General features: G+C 41.6%; 1 protein-coding gene across 4 annotated transcripts in view; it reads left to right on the top strand.

Annotated features, from left to right (window-relative positions):
* Positions 1-22,023, top strand: part of INPP5A (inositol polyphosphate-5-phosphatase A) — a 232,590-nt gene that overhangs the window by 133,128 nt on the left and 77,439 nt on the right. For all 4 annotated transcript variants that reach the window (XM_053388823.1, XM_053388825.1, XM_053388824.1 and 1 more), the window contains exons 7-8: positions 3,570-3,622; positions 4,412-4,531. In XM_053388823.1, the coding sequence (XP_053244798.1) occupies positions 3,570-3,622; positions 4,412-4,531 (173 nt within the window). The remainder of the gene's footprint in view (positions 1-3,569; positions 3,623-4,411; positions 4,532-22,023) is intronic.

The raw sequence follows: 22,023 nt of genomic DNA, 5'->3' as shown, positions 1-22,023 counted from the left end.
AGCTCCTTCCTTCCTTCCTTCCTTCCTTCCTTCCTTCCTTCCTTCCTTCCTTCCAGAACATTAGGGAACTGGATAAGAAGTGTTAGAATGCACTGCCTAATGTCTTCCCACTCCTCTTGTAGACCACTAAGGCCCATCAATTAGGGTTCTTGTTCATGAATGGAACCTACATATGAAGAGCTTTCTCTCCTCTTCTGACCTCCCCCCGCCAAAGCATGGATGCTGGGAGTGAGGCCAATGGGCACAGCAGACTCTCCAAGTCTACACAGCTACACCCATGTGAAGCTAATGCGCAAATAGATCCAGTCCCGTCACAATCAGGTTTCATAAATGGTCCACAACATAAATGCTGATCTCACCAGTTATCTGTGATGCATCAAAGCAATGAAACAGTCAGCTCACCATTACATAGCCACAACAGGGCTACAATATAAAAAATTGCTTGCCAAAAATATTACCCTTTTCCTCTGTGTATTGCTCTGAGTAGGAGCAACACTTGCTCTTTGGCTGTTTTTTTGTGCAAAACTAGGAATAATTTTATGTGTAAAGAACCCCAAATCTCTTGAAATACCACTTCATGGCAATAGTTTACTTTTAGGGGGGTTTTAGGTCAAGGGCAATTTACTAATTGCTTCTCAGTATTTCACATTAGAAATTTATTCTGCTGAGTCCCTGCCTTAATTTCTATCAGTCAGACATGCAGAGTTAGATTTAATATATGACCCAGATCAACATAACCAGCATTGTGTTGGTTATTTTATTGGTTATTTCATTGTTGTTGTAGACCACTTTGGGCCCTACACACAGAAAAGTGGTTTATAAGTGCAATAGATAAAAAATAGCGTGTTCTTGATCAAAATATCACGTCCCGTTGTGGAAGAAGGCATCTGAGCCAAATCTTACGTAGACATGATTCAATCTATGAATAAAAGATGATGGAAAATAAATCATTGTGCAATTTGCTTTTGCTGAACAACAACAAAAACAGAAACCTGTATTTGTGTGGGGTTTTTTTCTTGTTTTTCAATTCTGTCAGCAGCAGTGTTATGAAAGCAAAATTACAAGAAGTAACAACTGTTAGTCATAGAGGTTTTGAGAAGAGTAAAGAAATCTACAGGAATAGTATGCCAAAGTGCTTTCAAAGCTCACTGGCGTTTGATGAAAAAGGAACTTGTTCAAAATACACATCACGTTTCTCTGTCTCTACTTCTCACACCCTTCATGTTGGCTGACTAAATCTGTTTAAATGCCCACTTCCTGATTGTGACTTTGCTTGGATAGCCCTTTGCTTAGGATTGCCCCTAATATCCACGGGGCAAGTGTACACTGGTCCTTTTCTCTTTCTCAGAGATATCCCGGAAAGAATGGACTGGGTTCTATAACCCAGTCTTGCCCTCAAGAGACTGTGCTGACAAAACATGGCCATCTCTGATACATCTAACAGTTGCAATGCATGGTTTGTATGTTGATTTGTTCATTCGCAAGCAGGCTCAGCTGCAGTTTGGTATATTAACAGAACCCACTGGGGCATTTTCACTAGCCACTAAAGCAGCATTTTTATTTTTATTCTTAAAGCTGATTAGAAGGTGGACAGATTGAACCAATGGCTCTTCATCAAAAAGAAGAAGAAATCCGGAGTGATTTCTCACAATTGTTTGTCAGCTGATCTGTTTTTGTCCCACACAAGGTGACTGTAGCTAAAGATCATAAAATGGCCATGACAAATAACAGTGAGAGACTTTTCAGGCATATCCTCAACACCCATGTCACGTCACGATGCAGCAGGTCTTATATCACCACGAATGTTTGTTCAGGACAGTTTCCTGCTATTAATACTCAAGAAGAAGCCTTCCTTCTTCAACAGGCTTGTGAAGTGTGTTAACTGAGTTGTTTTGCTATATGGACAACGTATTTTTATTAGGTGAGATCTAGAGGGTCCCAACCCTTAGTTTAAGGTGCTCCTGAGCACACAATGTGGGGTATTCCAATTTTCCCCTTCCAGTCTCACACTATTTTCTGGAGGTAGGGGGTCACAAGAGAGTTGAGCCGAAATAAGGAACCAGGAAACCCACATTGTGAAAGCAGAATTTAGCTTGCACTTCTTGGAGTCCAAACCACAGTCGTCTTCTTCTCCTTCTCCTTCTTCTATATTTCATTGCTTGGAACCCACTGTGAGCCTATAGAGCTGGGCAGGAAGCGGCTTTTCTAAACTAACTAACTAACTAACTAACTAACTAACTAACTAACTAACCCTGTCCTCAGTTTGCATCCTAATTCTGTTTCTCTACCAGTGGAGTAAATTTGTGATCACCTTTCACAGACATGGAAAACAATTCTTTTTCTATGCCAACCCTACCACGGCTTGTCACAAATTGATTTGTTGGTGGAATGGAGCATAGCTTGCTTTGATGAATGGAATGTCACACCATAGATGCCTTGGGTTGTGGAGCCCTATGGAAAAAGAATGGCCTGGCGCGTTTCTATTTTCCCAGTATAGTTGCCACTTCATATTTAAGGAAAATTTACAAGGGATGACATTTCTCCATGATTGACAGCCGTTCAGGAAAGATGTCACTGTGAGTGGCAGTGTCATGATATATGCAAAGATGATTGCAGTTTCTTTTAGAAGGTTCGGTACCGTTATAATTTCCATGTGGGTGTTAAAATATGTGTTTTATTTCTGTTTAACAATAAGAACAGAAATTTAGATGGCTGTTAAGAAAATAACAACTTGCTGTTAGGCCCACAGAAATATTTAGCTGCACTTTTTGTTGTTGTTCATACATTGAGAGCACAGTCCAAAATATGTTACTGTCCTACTAATGTGAGGAGGATAAACATATGGTCCTCCAGATATCATTAGACTACAACATGCATTGACTCCAGCCAACATGGCATGGCCAATTACCAAGGGTGATGGGAGTTGTAGTTTTCTTTCTGTGGCTGATATGGCCATCATGGCCAGAACAACTACATTGTAAAACCCCCTGTGATCCTCAGATGAAGGGTGATATAGATATTTAATATTAAAATAATAATAATCTGGTCCTGGGATCCTTCAGAAGGGCTGGTTTAAAAACTGAATAATCAACAAAAACAATAATAGCAATAGTTGTGTGAAGGGGCAACATGATAGAAAGAGGCTGCAGCCACCTTCTGGCAACCTGTGGCTCTGTTCTCTGCCTCATCTCTGCAGTCCATGCAGCAGAGAAGAAATCTGAGGTGGGGAAGACTACACCCTAGACTTCCCCTGCTCCGCCGTGTGGATGGCAGAATGGGGGGAGCTGGAAGCACTGCCCCATAACCCCTTTCTGCCCACATTGCCATTTCACAGAACAGCATGTGAAAAGAGCTTTAGTTTCCAAAGTAATGTTTAGATATGCCCTAAACTGTCACTGACATTGCTGTGCTGCAGCATGTGTGTTTGTTTGTTTTTTAAATTATTTTCAATACTCTCAGTATAAAAAATTAATTTTTTATTTAGCCAACCAAAAGATTGACTCTGTTTTTCCCCCTTTTGTTTTCTGTATTTTAAATGTGTTTCTATTGCATTTTGTTTTGCTTTTCAGTGTAAGTGGTCCAGAAAAGGCTTCATACGAACTAGATGGTGTATTACTGACTGGTATGTAAAATGGAAGGTGTTTTTTTAAAAAAGCAATGCATTTTGTATAGAATCAGGAAAGTTTCATTTCCCACCAGGCGGCAGGCACCTAAGTCGTTGCACATTTTTAAAACATGATTTTGTATATGGGCCACAAATGCTTTAATAAACGTATAATAAAATCAATGGATCCCACTGTGCGGTGATAGATATTGGAATGAACATTTATAGGTTTACCATTTCATTTCCTGCTTTATAATTTCACATTGAACACTAATGTTTAATTCAAATTTAGATGTAATGGCAAACTACAGTTAGCAGAACCTGACCCTCACAAACCAGGTTCAGACCACTGTTTCGGATGCTAGTTTAATACTTGGTGGTGTTTGATATTTGTGAGAATGTAATATAATGGGCAAGATCTGTCACGCCAGTAGATATGACCAGATTCCCCTTTGTCCCCAACTCCAGTGGGGTGGGGGGTGGGGGCTCCAGAAGAGGCTGGAGGAAGGTTAAGTCCCATTGCCACAATTGGAAATCAGTTGCACAAGTGAGATGCCACAATTTGATCTCGCCCTAGATATTTACGAGTTTTAAATGCACATACAAATGGAAACGCTGGTGGAGTTCTGCATATAGATCAGGTATATAATGGCAGACTCATTTCAATTGATTTCATTGCTTGTGTTTCAAAATAGAGCTCGTGATCTGCAGTCACTCAAGATCGTAGTGCAGTAAAATCAAATGCTTTCCCTCTTGCCTATGTCCTTACTTTTATTCTGAGTAAGTCTTCTCCTCCTTTTGTCACAGTGCCTTTGACTTGGTAAACATCCATCTTTTCCACGATGCTTCCAATTTAGTTGCTTGGGAAACAAGTCCGTCGGTTTACTCAGGAATAAGGCATAAGGCCCTCAGTTATGTACTTGACAGGTAGGTTGTCAACACTCTTTTTTTAGCTTCTTTTATTGCCCTGCATTTTGCATTGTGTTCCAAATACAAAGTAATTATCGTTGCTGTGGCTTTGTCTTGAAATGTGGCCAACTTCCAGGGGATTAGAAAAACAAGCAATGAATAAGCACCAGAGGATTTATTTATTTTTAATTGCAAACTGTGGAAATGCCAAATATCTAGGGTTGTTACTGAGTTTTACTCAAGAGTAGACCCATTGAAAGCAGTGGACCTAAGTTAGCCATGTTTATTAATTCCAGTGGGTCTACTCACTGAGTAGGTTGTACTAAGGAGGGCAATAGTATTCCTGAGTAGGACTGCCATTGGCTAGAACCTCCAGTCCCAGGAGCAGCTCATCTGAAGGGGCGGAGCCACAGCAATAGCTTCCTGGCAGCAGCATCGCTACTGCTGGGAGGCTTTTGATGCAGCTTTGCCCTACCAGGGCAGATGTGCCGGTCCAGTCCTATGCATTAACAAACTTACCAGATACCTATTTCATTTTATTTCCCCCCAAAAGCCAATGAACTGAGGAACATGTGAGTTACTCTGTTGCTGGAAAATTAGGTATAAAGAGAGCATTTGTACTGCTTCTGCAGCTGACTTACTGATATAGTTTCCTTGGAAATCCCATTAATTTGTAGGAAACACTCTAAAGTTGGTGGTTGTGGATTTTTGTCAGCATCCTGTAATTTCTTAAATATTTTCAATATATTTTAATCTGTTTTCCATACACCAAGCATCTTTCTGTATGGTCAAGTGTTGGTTGCCCAGAGAACTCAAGCTGAAGGGTAGTCTGCAAATATCATTACTAATAATAGATAAGAAACTGAGAATGGACTGCTAATTTGCTGAAGGCCACCTAGGGCATCTGTGGTTGATCTCTGGCTGCTAATTGTGTCACCTTTGCGTAACTCAGAGTGCAGTGTTAGTGCATATTTGGTTACAACTCAGCTTTGCACATTGGTTCATACTGTATCTGATCATCAACCTAGGAAAATGCAATAATTTTTAGAATAGTCTTAAAACCCCTGATTGCTTTTCCCCTCCCAAAACTTAGAAACCTTCTATAAAGCTTAGTATTAAATGTAAACTAAATGTTTTGCACTGACCAGTTCTTCCTGCCTTTTCACATCTGCAAAGTGGAGCACGTTGCTAGCTAGAACAAACAAACGTGGGTGGGTGGGTGGGTGAGAGAGAGAGAGAGAGAGAGAGAATTTGGCATGGGGCTTGGATAGCTTACACGAGTTGTCTGGTAGAAGACTGATGTACTTCCTTGGCTGGCATGCCCCAACCTCTGTGGTTAAGGAGTCTACAAACGGTTCTTCCCCTCACTCAATCCCAGAACTAGAAATCCGATGAGTGTAGTTGTCATTTTTAATTCTAATATGGGGCGGTCTGGCTTCAGTCTTTTCACCCGTGCGTACTAAATTAACAAAGCAAGAATACTTGGGTTCTCGCACCAGTTCAGGCATAGCCAGATCTGTGTTAAGTGATCCTGTGAGTGCAACTCTTCCTTAAGAATTTAAGAAGTGCTTTGCGGGAGGAGATTTACATCCACCTGGTCCAGCATTCTTTGCAAAGATCCTAGCAACCAGCAAGCACTAGGTGGTCCACCAGAAATTGGCCTGTAGCCCACATCTGGACCATGATTGGCCGTCTGTCCACCCTCCCCCCCTCATAATGTATGTTTATAGTATTAAGCTATTGCCCTGACTAGCTAGGCTTCCTTCAGGCTAATATTATTTGAGGTGAAATAATGATTCATACATTTTTTTTCCATCTGGTATTTATTCCTCCGTCTCTTCTTGTGGTCTAAAGGACCTGACAGAGCTGTAAAGCACTTTTGCGTTGTTGTTTTTAACTTGCAATGTGTGTTTCCTTTTAGCTCTTTTGGAGACATTTAGACCCCCGCCCCTCCACAAATGCCTCGGCAAGCAAGAGTGAGGGCTAAACAGTGTTAACCGCGGGTCAAGGGTGTCATGGCGGTAGATCATTAGAATGTGACAGTGCCAAAACCAGACCCAGCTCTCCTGCCTTTTCAGGAAAAGAAGAAGAAGAAGAAGAAGAAAACCCTCCATTTTTTTAGGTGGCACTACCACTGTGGGGGCTTACATTCACATAGATTGCTCATTTTGAGAAAGCAGCCAGCCGCAGATCCGGACCTCCGTAGTGAAATGATGGGCTGCCCGGCACAAAAGGGGAGTTCTGTAAGAGCAGTGAATAATGGGAAATCCCTTTCATCAGCACTGCTAACCTTTTGGCAGCCACCAGCAAACTCTATTCTGATCTGCTGATTGGGGAGGACAATACACTGGAGCTCACTTTGAATGAATGCTACCACCAACAGTGCCCCCATTCAGAAGGTTTTGGGAACCATCTTGGACCATTGTCTGCCATCACTCCTTCAGACAGTAGGAAAGGGGAAAGTGAGAGTATCTATAGGAAAGAAACTACTTCTTTTCTTGGCTTTTAATCTCCCTTTAAAGCTTCATAGATCTACATTTCCAGCTGAGCTACAGGAGCAATGGCGGTGCCAGATAAACACAGAAGAGAGAAGGTTTCAAGGCAGGCCTTTAAATCCCCTTATCTGCATGCCCTAATAATGCAGATTTAGTGCTGTTAAAACCAGAGGCTGATAAGTCTTTTCCTCTAAAGCCTTTAAACTGCTAAAGAGCATTTAACAGCCACTGCAGTTCAAGCTTTCGGGAACAATGCTGAGAAGGAAAAGAGTTTAATGAGCTAAACCCCTCACTGAATGAAACTGAAACATCTTTTCACAGTTGATTTAAGTCGCTGTGGGAGTAAGTGAAGCAGTCCTGTCTGCTGGGCGCATCTTGGCCAGTGTGAACAGCCAGTTAAATAGCAGCAATTTATGCAAGACTCAAGTGACCATCATAGGCTGCATTCCCGTCTTAATTATTTGCAAAAAGGAAACAAATGCAAATGAACTTTTTTTGGGGGGGGGAATAGGGTGGATAAAAAGAGTTGAACCTACCAAAAAGAAGAAGAAAAAGGCACATGTTGTATAGAGTAGTTATAATGTAGTTTAACATTTGGGGGTTTAAAACTGCTGAAAATCATGACCACAGAGAAAAAGCTGGTACATTGATAAATAGAATCAAATTTTCCAAAAGGAAAACAGAGCAGGTGAATAGTGCACTTTTAATTATTTTTTAAAGCTGCTGTAGAATGGTTTTGTTAGCTGTTCAGTGCTAAATGTGGACACATAGCATTTTTTTTATATAAATATATATATATATATATTTAGCTTTACCAGTTGGAAAGCAATTTCAAAGCTTTATGGTAAGAACGGCACCAAACCTCATAAGCTTCTCATGGAAACGCTTTCCGTCGCACTCTGTTCTTAGTTTTTCTGACCTAACGAAAAAACAGTTACTCATTAAATTTTTGAAAGATGCTTTGGAAACAGAATTTGCTCTTTGCTAGGTTGCATAGCTGCTATTTACGATTCTTAGCATTTCCCCCTGAATCGTAGAGAGCTTTTGCTATTTTGAATCAGATCTGTATTCTAGCGGAGAGAGAAGGAACTCAACCAGGACACTTTTCACCCAAGCAAGAACTGAAGGATTTGGGTACATTCAGCAAAAATTATAGTTGCAACCAGGATGCTGAGACACCAGCCAGAGACTGTTCTTCTTGTTCCAATCTCTGAAACATCCTGAATTTACTTAGAGTAGGGGGGGGATGGTGTCTCCCCCACCCCCTGCTTTCGAACATGACAGTGCCCTTCTGTTTTAAAGAAAAAACGTAGCTTGGTCTAGTTGAACAGAAACATTTTTTATTTTATTTTTTTATTTTACATTACAACTGTGAAATCTTGGCATAAAGCCCCGCTTTGTGACCTTCATTATTTTCTCACAAATATAGTCCATTGTAACATTGCTGAAGTTAATTTGATCAACATTGGGACATTTAACTTTTATGTCCAGTCAAAGGAGCTGTTTCATGCTCATTTTGAGTATTCAAAAGAAATGATTGCCAGAAAAATAATGTTACTATTAACAATTCAAAGCAATTAGTTTCCCAGGGTGAGGAGATGTGAGGCATAGGCTCCACACAGCAATTCTTTGTCATTTTATGGATGCTCATCAGTCAACTGTCACATCTTCTCAAAGGCCCCTCCGATCTAAATGTTTCTCTTTGGGCTTTTCCCAGAACTTGCAGCTGAATGAGAGGAAGAAAAGCCACTTCGTTTCTAGGCAGAGGCAAACCTTGTGTTAAAGATCTGGGTCATTTGAGCAATTGGAGGGCCTGGAGTGTTTGTAAATACTCCTTTATTCTTGTTATTTATATTGCTGTTGTTGTTGTTGTTGTTGTTGTTGTTGTTGTTGTTATTTATTATTATTTAAAGCAGGGAAATTGTAACGTGAGCAGTCTCTCTTGGCAGAGATTTAAATAAGTAGCCAGATATATTTTAGCTTCTAGCCAAAGACACCAACAGTGCATGTTTACTCAGGTGCAAGTCCCACAGTGTTCAGTGGGACTTGCTACTTAGCAAATGTGGTTGCATCCTGCATCTGTAGATATCACTACAATTTTAAAGGGTTTTTTCCCCAGCACATCAAATAGGATGACAACTTTTAATCAAACTCATTGGGCCATCTCAACTTTTATCTTCTTTGCTTTCCTCCTGCTCCTTTATTTTTATAAATTTTATTTTCTAAAATAGGTATCTTTGTACCTTATCCCTCAAATAAGGGATTGCTGCCTAGGTATCTTCTTACATTCTGTTTTGTCATCCATGTCTGATGATGTTTGTCTTCTCTCTCTCTCTGTTTTCTGTCTTTTACTAGTTCATCTTTATAGGGGCCTGGCACCACTGGGCAGAAAGTCATGAATGTTTGTTATTCAGATAGCACAGACAAACAGAACACAATCCACACACTGGTTTTGTACACTCTGCAAATAGTTCCGTGCATAGAGAAATGCAATCCTAGGCCACGGTTTGAAGAATCATACGGTTAGCTCCCTGTACCCAGCATAGCCAGTTTGTAATGTTGCGGGGGGGGGGGAGAGAGAAATAGCACTGGCCATTAGTAGCTGCAACTCCCTGGGCATTCGTTCTTCTTGTATTTAGGTTAGAAACAGGGCTAGAGGAAGGGGGTGCGGTGGGTGTGGGTTGCCCTGGGTGTTACCACTGAGGGGGTGTCAAAATGCTGGGCAGCACTCACCGCGGGGCCTGCAGCACACCCGAGCCACACACCAGGGGATTCCCTGGTCTTGAATGGGGTAACTGTGTCCCTGAAGGACCAGGTGCGCAGCCTGGGAGTCATTTTGGACTCACAGCTGTCCATGGAGGCGCAGGTTAACTCTGTGTCCAGGGCAGCTGTCTACCAGCTCCACCTGGTACGCAGGCTAAGACCCTACCTGCCCGCGAACTGTCTCGCCAGAGTGGTGCATGCTCTAGTTATCTCACGCTTGGACTACTGCAACGCGCTCTACGTGGGGCTACCTTTGAAGGTGACCCGGAAACTGCAATTAATCCAGAATGCGGCAGCTAGACTGGTGACTGGGAGTGGCCGCCGGGACCACATAACACCGGTTCTGAGAGATCTGCATTGGCTCCCAGTACGTTTCCGAGCACGATTCAAAGTGTTGGTGCTGACCTTTAAAGCCCTAAACGGCCTCGGTCCTGTATACCTGAAGGAGCGTCTCCACCCCCATCGTTCAGCCTGGACACTGAGATCCAGCACCGAGGGCCTTCTGGCGGTTCCCTCATTGCGAGAAGTGAGGCTACAGGGAACCAGACAGAGGGCCTTCTCGGTAGTGGCGCCCGCCCTGTGGAACGCCCTCCCATCAGATGTCAAAGAGATAAATAATTACCTGTCATTCAGAAGACATCTTAAGGCAGCCCTGTTCAGGGAAGTTTTTAATATGTAACGCTGTACTGTTTTTAACACTGATTGGGAGCCGCCCAGAGTGGCTGGGGAAACTCAGCCAGATGGGCGGGGTATAAATAATAAATTATTATTATTATTATTATTATTATTATTATTATTATTATTATATATCTTTCCTGGAAGAGACGCGGTGTCTTGGGCGCGTGCAGGCTCCGCGCTGCCCAAACGGTACGTCCGCTGCCTCCCCCCCCCCCCAGTTGTAAGGTGGTTGAGTGGGAGGAGGCCCAAAAAACCCCACCCCATAGTTTTACCCTGCTTATCCAGTTACTCCCACCAGAGCTGTTACAGTGGTACCTCGGGTTACATGCGCTTCAGGTTACATATGCTTCAGGTTACACACTCCACTAAGCCAGAAATAGTGCTTCAGGTTAAGAACTTTGCTTCAGGATAAGAACAGAAATCATGCTCCGGCTGCGCGGCAGCAGCAGGAGGCCCCATTAGCTAAAGTGGTGCTTCAGGTTAAGAACAGTTTCAGGTTAGGTACGGATCTCTGGAACGAACTAAGTACCGTATTTTTCGCTCTATAACACGCACCCGACCATAACACGCACGTAGTTTTTAGAGGAGGAAAACAAGAAAAAAAAATTCTAAACGAAACAGTGGATGTATGATTTTTGTGTTTCATGCTGTGGCCACAGACATGTGTTCTGACAGTGAGTTTGGAGTAGCCCAATGCAAAAATCCTGAGGATCCATGTGAATCCATGCTTTGTAACCACGTTTTTGCACCACTGCAGCCCCAGGCAACAGTGGGTGCGTGATTTTTTTGGTGCAAGATGTAACCATGGACATGCTATGTGATCTGATAGTGAATTTGGGGTGACCCAGTGCAAAAATCCTGAGGATCCATATGGATCCGTGCTTTGTAACCACATTTTAAGTGGGGAGGGAAGGAAAAGCACTCAAGAGACAAGGAGCAATCGTGGGGTGTGTGGAGAAGGATGCTGCTAATAATGCAGAAGAGGGGTTTAAGGGGAGAAGAAGCACGCATGGGGTGTGTGGAGAAGGATGCTGCTAATAATGAAGAAGAGGGGTATAAGGGGAGAAGGCTCCTCTCCTCTCCCACTTTGCTCCTTTAAAGCAAGCAGGCTCTGCTTTTCTCCCTCCTCCCCGCTCATCCCCGGCTTAGCGAGCTGAAAAACTTTGCTGCTATTTAGCGAGCTGAGTGGGGAGGAGAGAGGGACAGAGAGCCTGCTTGCTTTAAAGGAACCAACTGGACAGGAGCCGCTTACACTCGTGTAAACGGCTCCTCTCCTCTCCCGCTTTGCTCCTTTAAAGAAGCAGGCTCTCTCTCCCTCTCTCCTCCCCACTCAGCGGCTCTTCTCCCACTTTGCTGTTTCAAAGCGATCCACGGAGGAGGGAAGGAAGGGGAACCATGGATCCTCTGCTCAGGACTGCAGCAGATCCCCCCGTCACCCGTAGGCATTCCCTCCATAACACGCACAGACATTTCCCCTTACTTTCTAGGAGGAAAAAAGTGAGTGTTACGGTGCAAAAAATACAGTACTTAACCCGAGGTACCACTGTAGTTTGGATCCACAGGACAGTCTTAGCACAAAGATTTAGACTTATGAGTCATAGGATCATTCTTATGAATGAACCGCTTCCCTACAAATCTGTGAACTGCACATGTTGGATCCATGCTAATATGTGGATCGGGGCATAATTATCTTCAGATTCCTCACGAATACAATACCAAAATATGTATTTTAGGATAAGTTTAGAAGTACAACCCTTGATGTAAAATTTGTATTGAATTACAAATCTTTGTACGGTTTCTTTAAATAAAAAAATCGCAGATGAATGCAAAAATGGGACAGAGTGAACATATTATCCGTCCTAACTAAAAGCATTCTTTCTCGAAGGAAAACAGTTCTCACTTACAGCAGCCTTGCCCATTTCAGTAGGAGTAGAGCTGTGTTTTATTGTAGCAGAATTGACAAGTGCTTATATCATTATACATATCTAACATTGCATTAGGTGAATGTCAGTGTCAGATAAGATCATGGTTTTGTCAATAGAAGGGAAATATCGTTCCAACTAAAGTGAGCCAGTTTTCGAGCTCTAAAAATTGATTTTTATAGCTCTTCTTGTAATCCTTTCCCTGAATTACATATATATTATTGATGTGGTCTTTCTTGCCATCTTAATATCTGCTGACATGGTAATTAATTAAAAAAATATAGCTTTTTTGTTGTTGTTCCTGTGGCACTATATTGAAATTAAAAGTGAACTCGCATATTAGTTAAACGGTGCTGGCAAATGCCCTGAGTATTAAGATGATTACCTAAGCCTCTTGACAACACCTTTCATCTTGTTGTTTGCTATTTGACCTTTTGAAATGTTTTTTTGTATTATTAATAGGTTTTGGTTGTTATATTTTTTTTCTAAAAAAGCAAGAGGTTCAAGAATATGATAAAGTTGAGCTTTTTAATGTCAGTGTTACAACATTTCAGACGTGTCAGTGAAAGCACTTTCATTAGACCTTTTTCATTTGCTCTTAGATTGTCATCAATTATGTTTCCCCTTTAAGGAAGGGTTGTTTCTAGACAGTCCTTTCTAGATGTGTTCTGCAGGCCATGCTCAGAAGTACAGGGCAAGGTTCTTCTAAGAAATTCCAAGAACTATAGAACATGAGAAGAGCCCTGGTAGGACAGGCCAAAAACTTACCTAATCCAGAACCCTGTTTTTTCTCACAGTGACAAACCAGATTTTTACTGCTGTTACCAACAAGTGGTCTTCCAGGGTTAGGCACGCCATGGTGACTAGTAACCAATGAAAGTGTTACCCTCCATGAACTTGTCTAATACCCTTTTAAAGCCATGCCTGCTGTGCAAAGAAGTACCGTATTTTTTGCTCTATAGGACGCACCAGACGATAGGATGTTTTGGGGAGAGGAAAACAAGAAAAAAAATATTCTGAATCCCAGAAGCCAGAACAGCAAGAGGGATCTGGCTTCTGGGATAGCCTCTTGCTGTTCTGGCTTCTGGGATAGCCGCTGAAGCCTCTCCCAGGCAGAGGATGAAGTCACCCCGCTGCCCTGCGGAGGCTTTGCACAGCTAAGCTAGAACCGCGAGAGGGAGTGCTGCGCAGCGCTCCCTCTCCCTGTACTGGCTTCTGGCTTAGCCGTGCAGCCTGCATTCACTCCATAAGACGCACACACATTTTCTCTTACTTTTTAGGAGGGAAAAAGTGCGTCTTATAGAGCAAAAAATACGGCACTTCCTTCCATCTACAGACGTGCCAATCTGCCCTACACTGAGACAGGCCATTGGTCCTTGTAGCTCGGTAATGTCTACTCTGTTCCATAGAAGCTCTTCGGGGTTTCAAACACACACTCTTAGCACTAGACTAGGGCTGGTACCTGTGGTTCTTTACTTCCAGGCCCTTATTTATTCCTAATCATCTGCCGTTCTCTCTAGAGGAGTGCTATGCCGAAACCTGTCCTCCAACCTTCTGTCACTGTGAAAAAGGCACCCATCTTTCTGCCAAGAGAGAGAGGGGGGTGACTTTTGATGGGTGAGAGTTGGGTTTACATTGTCATTGCAAGGTGGCTGAGGTGAATGTGGCCCATGTGTGGTTTTGTTTATTCCATTAAATGTTTCTCGTGCTCTGCGGCCTCCTCAGCTGCCTGCTTTCCTGATCCAAAGTTACCTCATGATGTCTTCTTCAGAATCTTCAACAGGAAGCCATGGAGACTAGATACTGAGCTCCTGAGATTGGTGCCCTCAACCATTTTGGGTGGTAGGCTAGTTACATGTCCCATCAGCATAAGGAGTCTGCTTGTCAAACAGACGTTTTCACCCTCTTTTCACACTGTGTTCCCTCCTCAAATCTGCTCCAGGGGGTTGGGGAAACCTGTAGAACAAAATTTAAGGACGTGCACGAGCAGAGGAGAAAGGGATAACATTGCTTTGCACAAGAGAAATATTTGTGCTGATGGAATGTTTGTGTAGAACTACACAGGATACAACGCTTTGTAGCTGAGGGAAGTCCTTTTTTTACCTTAAAAATATGCAGAGTGATTTCTTTAAAAGTAAAAAACAAAAAAGACAGTTGTCTGGCATATGGTAGGCACCCTCCCCATTTCCCCATGCTTACAGGAAAGCCCAGCAGAGGATTTCATTGGGTTTTTCAAGAAATACAAGCACCCAGGAAGGCTGCAGAGTAACTAGATAGATGGTTTGTAGACTGAAAGACAGGACACTCACAAGCATCATTGATTACCATGAAAGTAAGGCAGTCCTGCATCCCACCCATGAGAATTTCACTTAAATGTTATCTCATTATTTTTGGATAATATTTCCTTATGGAGAACAGGTACTTTAGACCAGGCACATTACAGATCTATCAGTAAAACTATCAGTATGGAGCACTGTTTTGAAACATTTGCCATTCCACATGCCTTCGCTTCGTCTTGGCAAAGGGGCCAAGGACTGAGCCAAACACTCCCCCTGGGGGAAGAGAGCTCCCTAGCTGTCCCATCACAACAGAGGAAGCTCGGCCCTTGTGGGGGGCACTTAGAAGAGGGTTTCTCAAGAGTGTGAGCTCATGCATGGTGATAAATTCCTGGAAGCATTTAATCATCTTATTTGTCCCTATATTCAGCAATATAAGTCTAGTGTCTCTTAATCCAAACATTCTCTTTCCTTTGGAGCTGAAAAACGCTTCCTATCTATACTTTCTATAAAGAGCAAATAAAAAATCCAATATCCTCTATCCGATAACCTTTCTGTGACCTTCATTCTGGAACCACATTGAGATCCTTTTCTTGTCATTTCGAAAGGGGGGGGGGGATTTAGCATCCTTCATGTATGCAAACACTCCTATTGTCTCTACTTATCTCAACTGCTTTCTAAACCTTTCAGGGAGGATACATAATGTGAAAAGAATTGTTTGGGCTTGCATGTTGAGACCTACTGCAGCTTTATTCTTTTACTAGATTCAAATTGAAATAGACTCTGGCTTCAAAGTTTAGATTAACTTGAAAGTAGGACAAGTCGTTTAAGCAACAACAAAAATACCACCAAACACTAACACCAAAGTGATACAATTAGTTGGTCGTGTTGTTTGGCCTCTTGTCAGAGCTACAGTATTTCTTGTCTTAAAAGCATTTATTTCATTATTATTATTTTTAAAAAAAAGTTAAATAATTGCCATGCTCTTCTATAAAAAAAACTTTATAGATGTCATGGTACATTTTTATGTCAGCTGCCTTAGTAGATTTAATATGCAGTATGGGACTTTCAGAACATTACAAAGCTCCCTTTAAATATGTTTTGGAAAGAGTTTAAACTCTTCTCTGCGTCGCTGCTGAGTTCGCAATGGTTTTGCTTGTGTGCTTGAATTTCGTACTAAATATTTGCTCATTATTATTATTTCCCTGTGTGTCCTTTCAGTGTGTGTGTGTGTGTGTGTATTCCTCTTTCATTGTTAACATCAAATTACCCTGCAACACTGTTTAATGTCACTGCCTTCATTGGTACACAAAGCACACCCATGGTGGGAATTGCCAGCTCTCGGAAAAGTAGACATATAAACATAAGAGTAGATAAAATATTAATCTTTAGCCTCCCAAGTTTTCCGTACAATTTCCATGTCTGTGCGAATTAAATAATGTTGACCTCCAAATTGTTTCTTCCCTAGATATGTGACAATGCTGCTTCTTTCTTTTTTTCTCCTTCCATTCATCCTGTTTGGCCTGAGGTTGGGATTTTTGTTTTGTTTTGTTTTGTTATTCATTAAAAAAAAAAAGAGTGAGAGAAGAACCCCCTTTTCATTGGTGTCAAGCTAGGATGAATCGGCCAGGGGAAGCATGTTTATAGACTGTGTGAAGAACTTTGTCTTTGTGTGGGAATGTTGGTGACACTGTTACTGCTTGCCTGAATGAACTGCGATGACGTGGGTAATAAGGTATCCTGCTGAGAGCCACAGCAGGCCCTTCTCAGACCTCCCACTTAATGCCATTCAGCTCCAGCCCAGTGTAGCTAATTTTTCCCATTCCCTCAATTCTTTTGGCCCCCTTACAAACAGAAAAGTCAACTTTTCACACCGAAGGCGAGATAAGTGCTTTAGGAAATAATCTTGTAAACAGAATGTTACCTTCTGACCTGCAGCTGATACCTTGACTCGGGACAAAACCCACTAGCCTATTGCATTAGACATGGCTATTAAAGGAATAATGCAGCTGATCCTCCTTACAAAGTGCGCTGAGAAATGGTTTAGCCAGATCACTGTGCCTCTTGTCACACTGAATCATGTTCAGCAGCTCCCCAACACACACACACAGAGCTGATACGCAACTGCTTCCTTCTTCCATCACCCCTCCCCAAAATCCTGTCCATCTCGGTTGCAGTATCTGAGGGAATAAGTGGCGAAAGCCAGCTGCATCTCTCCTTGTCTTATTATTCCCTTGGAACGCTGAAATGAACTTGAGGGCATAAAATACATATTGCAGAAGCCAGAAAAAATCCTAAGGACCTTAAACTACCTTGCTGCAAATTTTGACTGGCATTTATGGAATAAAGTTTAATTACTTTAAAGATTACATTTCACCTTTTTTGCATATGAAGAAATAGGTAGGCATGCCTTTAATGTACTGAAAATTAGTCAGAAAAGTTGTACTAAATTAATACCGTAAGTCAGACCTCAGTCATAAATGCATTCATTAGGGAGTAATGCACTGAGATTTACTTCTATGTAAACATGCATTGGATTGTGGTATAAGTAGATTCATAAATTGAATCTGTCAATTTAGTTTTCTATCAGTTTTTCAGTGTTAATTTCAGTTTACCACATTTTCTACACTGGCTTGTGATTTATGTTTTCAAAAGTCCTTCAGAAAAATCATTAGCATTTTAGCACACATTTTTCCTAATAGACACTTTTTTGCATACCGTGTTGTCTGATACACAGATTTTTGAAATCATTCTCCCCCCCCCCCAATGTAATACCTTTTATGTTAGATGCATACTTTCCATATATGTGCATTTTTTGTACCCATATCTGATACTAAACTTTTGTAAAAATCAAAGAAATGCAAATTCTGAAGGATAGCTGTGCTTTAATTCATGTATTGCTTCTGGAAGTGTGAATTAGGAAGGCTTGCATTTTTCTGAATTGAAATGTTTTCCCATCCCCCAGCCTGTCAGTACTGAAGGCAAAATAGTAAAATAGTGGCTGTCTAAAGTTGCTGCATCTTCTTTCTTACTTCTTCTTTAAAATAACTAGATTCCTCTGACATTTTATGATAATAATAATAATCTTTCTGAAAGGGTTTGAACTCCCAAACGCCAATTATTTGCTTAGAGAGGTTGTTGTTGTTGTTAAGGAAAGCCCTAAAGTATCAATTATTAATGTAAAACTTTAATCACTTAAAACACCAGGAAAAATATTGGAACAATAGTAGCCATCTCTCCCCACCCCCACCCCTGAAAAAAAAATCTCTACCACACCTTCTTTCCATCCATTCATTCATTCATTCATTCATTCATTCATTGTTGTTGTTCTGCAGAATGTATTCAGACATGTACCAGCTCTAAACAGACAGAAACATACACAAATCCTGATATGATTCTGTTTTGCCTTTCTTCTATAGCCTTGGTGAATTGTCTCCAGGTAACTTGACAAACCTTAAGGCATATCAGACTTGAGTGAATGTGCGACTGCGATAGTGGGTCTTAATAATTTTTTTTAAAAAAAGATAAGACTTTGAAAAGTAAGATTATGAAAGCAACCCCAAAGCAGTGATTGATTACCCTGTGTATATTCTTCCCACTTGAACGAAGCAGTTCATCGCAAGTGAGTCCTGAAAACTGGAATTCCATTGGAAACCAGACTCCGCTTTCATTAAGCGCCACAATGAGAGTGCTAAAATGTGGGCCAGAGAGGTATAGTTTCAGTAGCCCACTCTGGTATGAAGCTTCTGGGTGGCCACTGTCTCCTTACCACAAGGTGTAAGGAGACCAACTTAGACAGCTTTCAGTGAGGATTAGATCCATTCATGGAGGAGATGGCTGCCAATGTCTGGTGTGCATATCAAAGGACATACGCTTCTGAATGCCAGATGTTGGAGAGCATAAGTGGGAAGACTGTCCTTGCAGTTACGTCTTGCTCGCAGGCATCTAGTTGGCCACTGTGATTACAGGATGCTGGCCTAAATGATCCTTTGGTCTGGGCGCTCTTTGTATGTTTTTATGTTCCCCCTAATCCTCCTCAACGGGATGCTGAGATTAATTTGAGATAACGCCGACCTAATCACCTTGGAGGAAGCATGGGATTCCAGTGTAATGAATGTAGTGTTCAGTTGTAAGTAGAAATTATGCATATCTGTGTTTAAAGGGCTTATTGATTTGTTCCATTTAGAGTAATGATTTAGAAATTCCTCCATTTCTTTACTGGCAACATCAGCATAATCTCCTTTTCAAGCACGCTTTATGATGTCTCATCCGTTGAGATAAATTTGAAAGGTTCCCTCCACCCCCTCTTCCCTGTGCCTTGAAAGTACTGTATTCGTTATTATCCTGTTTCAGCGCTTACTTTAAAGTGGGAAAGCGAGTATCAAGGGATTGCAGGGCTGCACTTTTCCCCTTGCCCCCTATTGTTGCAGTGCTTGCATTTTCACTTCTGCAGCGGGGAGACTGCTGTATTCATGGAGTTCCCTGAGTGATTTAGAACCCGGGAAGATCAGCATTCTACCTCACACAAGAAGACTCCATGAGCAAGTGAAACTCCCCGTTGCAAAAGCGACCACATTTTAGTTGCCTACACAAGCTTTTAGTGATACTGAAAGCGCAGCCCCTTGCTACTCATTTCCCCTCTTTACAGGTAATAACTGAGGAGGCCCTTGTCATGAAATGAACTCCATCAGTGCATTGTGACTCTGAAATTCCATTTATGTCCATGTTAGTATAAATAATGGAATAAACTCGTCAGCTGCCTACAACCTCTTAACATTTGCGTGCCCTCCACTTCAGCTTTCATTCAAATTTTTCTTTTTTAGAAAAGCAAGTTGTGGAGGGAAATTTGTGGATGGGGCACAGTATGGAAGACTGTCTCTCAGTTATGCTGAGCTCAGGCAGTACTTGTAATTTACTGAGGGTCAAAGTCAGGAATTCATATTGCAGTTTTATGGTTCATAAGTTAGTCAGATTTGAGTATGGATTTTTATATTTGCTACAGCCGTTGCTGCAAATATTGAACTGAGTAAGAGTACTTAATGTGGCATCTGAATCATTGTTGAACAAGAAGGAAAGGCACCGTCACAGATCTAACAACAGCAAGCAAGTGGATCATAATTGTGATAGATGGTTGCTTTCCTTCCTGCCCCCACCCCCGCTGGAATATTTACCTATGGAAACACTTCACAAAGCATATGTTGGATATGACGGATACATTTAAAAACGTGGAATGTCAAGACTAAACTGCAGAATTACACTTTTTCTGGCCGTGGGCTGATTCAGACATAATGCCAAACCCTTGAGTTGGTTCTACATCAACAAGGCCAGAAGTACCCTCAGGCTCAACCACTTCTCCATTCTTCTTCCCCTCATGATCCACTGTTTCTGGCTTCCCTTCCTGCTTTAAAGCAAACCACTGTTTCTCATTTCACTCAAACAAGCAAGCTGTGATTTGCATGTCACCTAATCAGCCAGGTTTATAAGCAACATAGTTTTTCCTCAATTCAAGAACAAAGGGAGGAAACTGAGGCAGTATGGAGAGAAGGAGGGGACGGAAGCATAGCAAGGTACTATGGACATGGGGGTCTTCAAGCTTGTTCACAAACCGTGGTTTGGTGTGTTGCAGCTGAAACAGTCCAATGACATTTTCTAATAGTGGTTTTTGACTATTCTTCCTGCATGTTCAGTTAAAATGTTAATAGTCATTGTTCCCTGGAGGGCATTAGGTCACTCAGTCTGATTGCTGATATCATAAGTAACTCAAATATAGTAGCATTACATATAAAGGATGTGTACACTTGTGAAGAAATCTATGACCTGGAGCATGAAAAGCAGATGGATAGTATATGGGTAAAAATTGTAGGAGAAAGGAACAACAGTGACCTTACTATGGGTGTCTGCTATAGACCACCAAGCCAGATGGAAGATGTGGATGATGCCTTACTAGAGCAGATTACCAAACATTCAAAACAGAGAGAAATAATAATCCTGGGGGACTTCAACTTCCCTGGTATCTGTTGGGACTCAAACTCTGCCAAGAGTGTAATGTCTGACAAATTCCTCCATTGCCTCGCTGACAATTTCATTTCCCAGTAGATGGAAGAACCAATAAGGGGATCATCTATCTTGGACCTGATCCACACCAATAGGGAGGAACTGATTGATGAAGTGGAAGTGCTTGGAAACTTGGGAGGAAGTGAGCATGTTCTCCTGGGTTTCAGGATACAGAGGCAAAGGAAGCTGCCTTATATTCAGCATGGGTTCAGCAGCATTATCTATTCTGCCTAGCAGTCATACCAGCCCAAAGAGATGGAGCAGCAAATGGTGGCCTTATTCTAGTGGTGGGCTCCTTTAACTTGATCGGTTGTGGTAGCGTCATCGGATTGGGTTGTAAGTCTTGCAGATAAATTACAGTATATTTGGTAATGCAATGCGGACATCAGATAAGAACTATGTGAAATAGAATCAGATCCTCCCACTGTGAAACATTAAATTAATGCTGGTGACATGACTTGGCTGCTTCCTTTTTTACACCATTGAAATTTATCACTCCATTGGGTGATTAATTGCAACCTTTTATAGGAAATTTTGATTCATGGCATGTTCAAAAGGAAATTGTAATGCAGGATTACAATGAAGCAACTTCTAAAGCTCTCCTGGTCAGTTGGGGAGGAGAACACCCTCCTGAATATATTTGATATTTGATGAGCTGTCGAGATTTATAGTTAACTGCTAAAACCTAAAGGAGTACATGCTTTTCATATGCTGCTTCTTCAAACCCATTCATCTCTCTGAGATCACTCAAAGCAAGGCTGATGCCCCCCACCCTCTAGAAAATTGCTTAACACAAATTATTTTACTAAGCAGTAGGTCAGTTCGATGTATTTATTTCATGCCTTCAGGATTTCCTGTTTTTTGCAACAGGTAGTTTTCCCGGGAGCAAAACTATTCCTATAGTCCATGTTTAACTTCGTCTTAAAGTATCAAAATTGTCATAGAAACAATATTCCTCATCACTCCAAAGCTATAGCATCATAATATTTTTCACCTCAAAAAATCTCATAAATCTCTTTTCAAATTTGCCTACTTCAATCTGAGGTTCATTCCTAAGGAATATACTGGGGGGGGGGTAATACTAGTTATACTAGTAGTAATATTGCTACTACTAATAGTAGTAGCAGTAGTATAGCATGGATGGAACTCTGAACAGGAGCACTTGACACTGCAACATTTTGTGACAGCCTATACTTCCAAATTTATTCACAATAATGGACTTCAATCAGCACCTGCAAGAAGCTGGTTTATTTATGATCAGCTGTTTGCCTTGCCTGATACAGTCGGTGCTTCTACAATGATACCTCTGGTTATGAATGCTT

Source organism: Podarcis raffonei, chromosome 5 (genome assembly GCF_027172205.1).
Source record: "Podarcis raffonei isolate rPodRaf1 chromosome 5, rPodRaf1.pri, whole genome shotgun sequence".
NCBI lineage: Eukaryota > Metazoa > Chordata > Lepidosauria > Squamata > Lacertidae > Podarcis > Podarcis raffonei.
The sequence above is the reverse complement of the archived record's forward strand: the minus strand, read 5'-3'. Positions and strand labels throughout refer to the sequence as shown.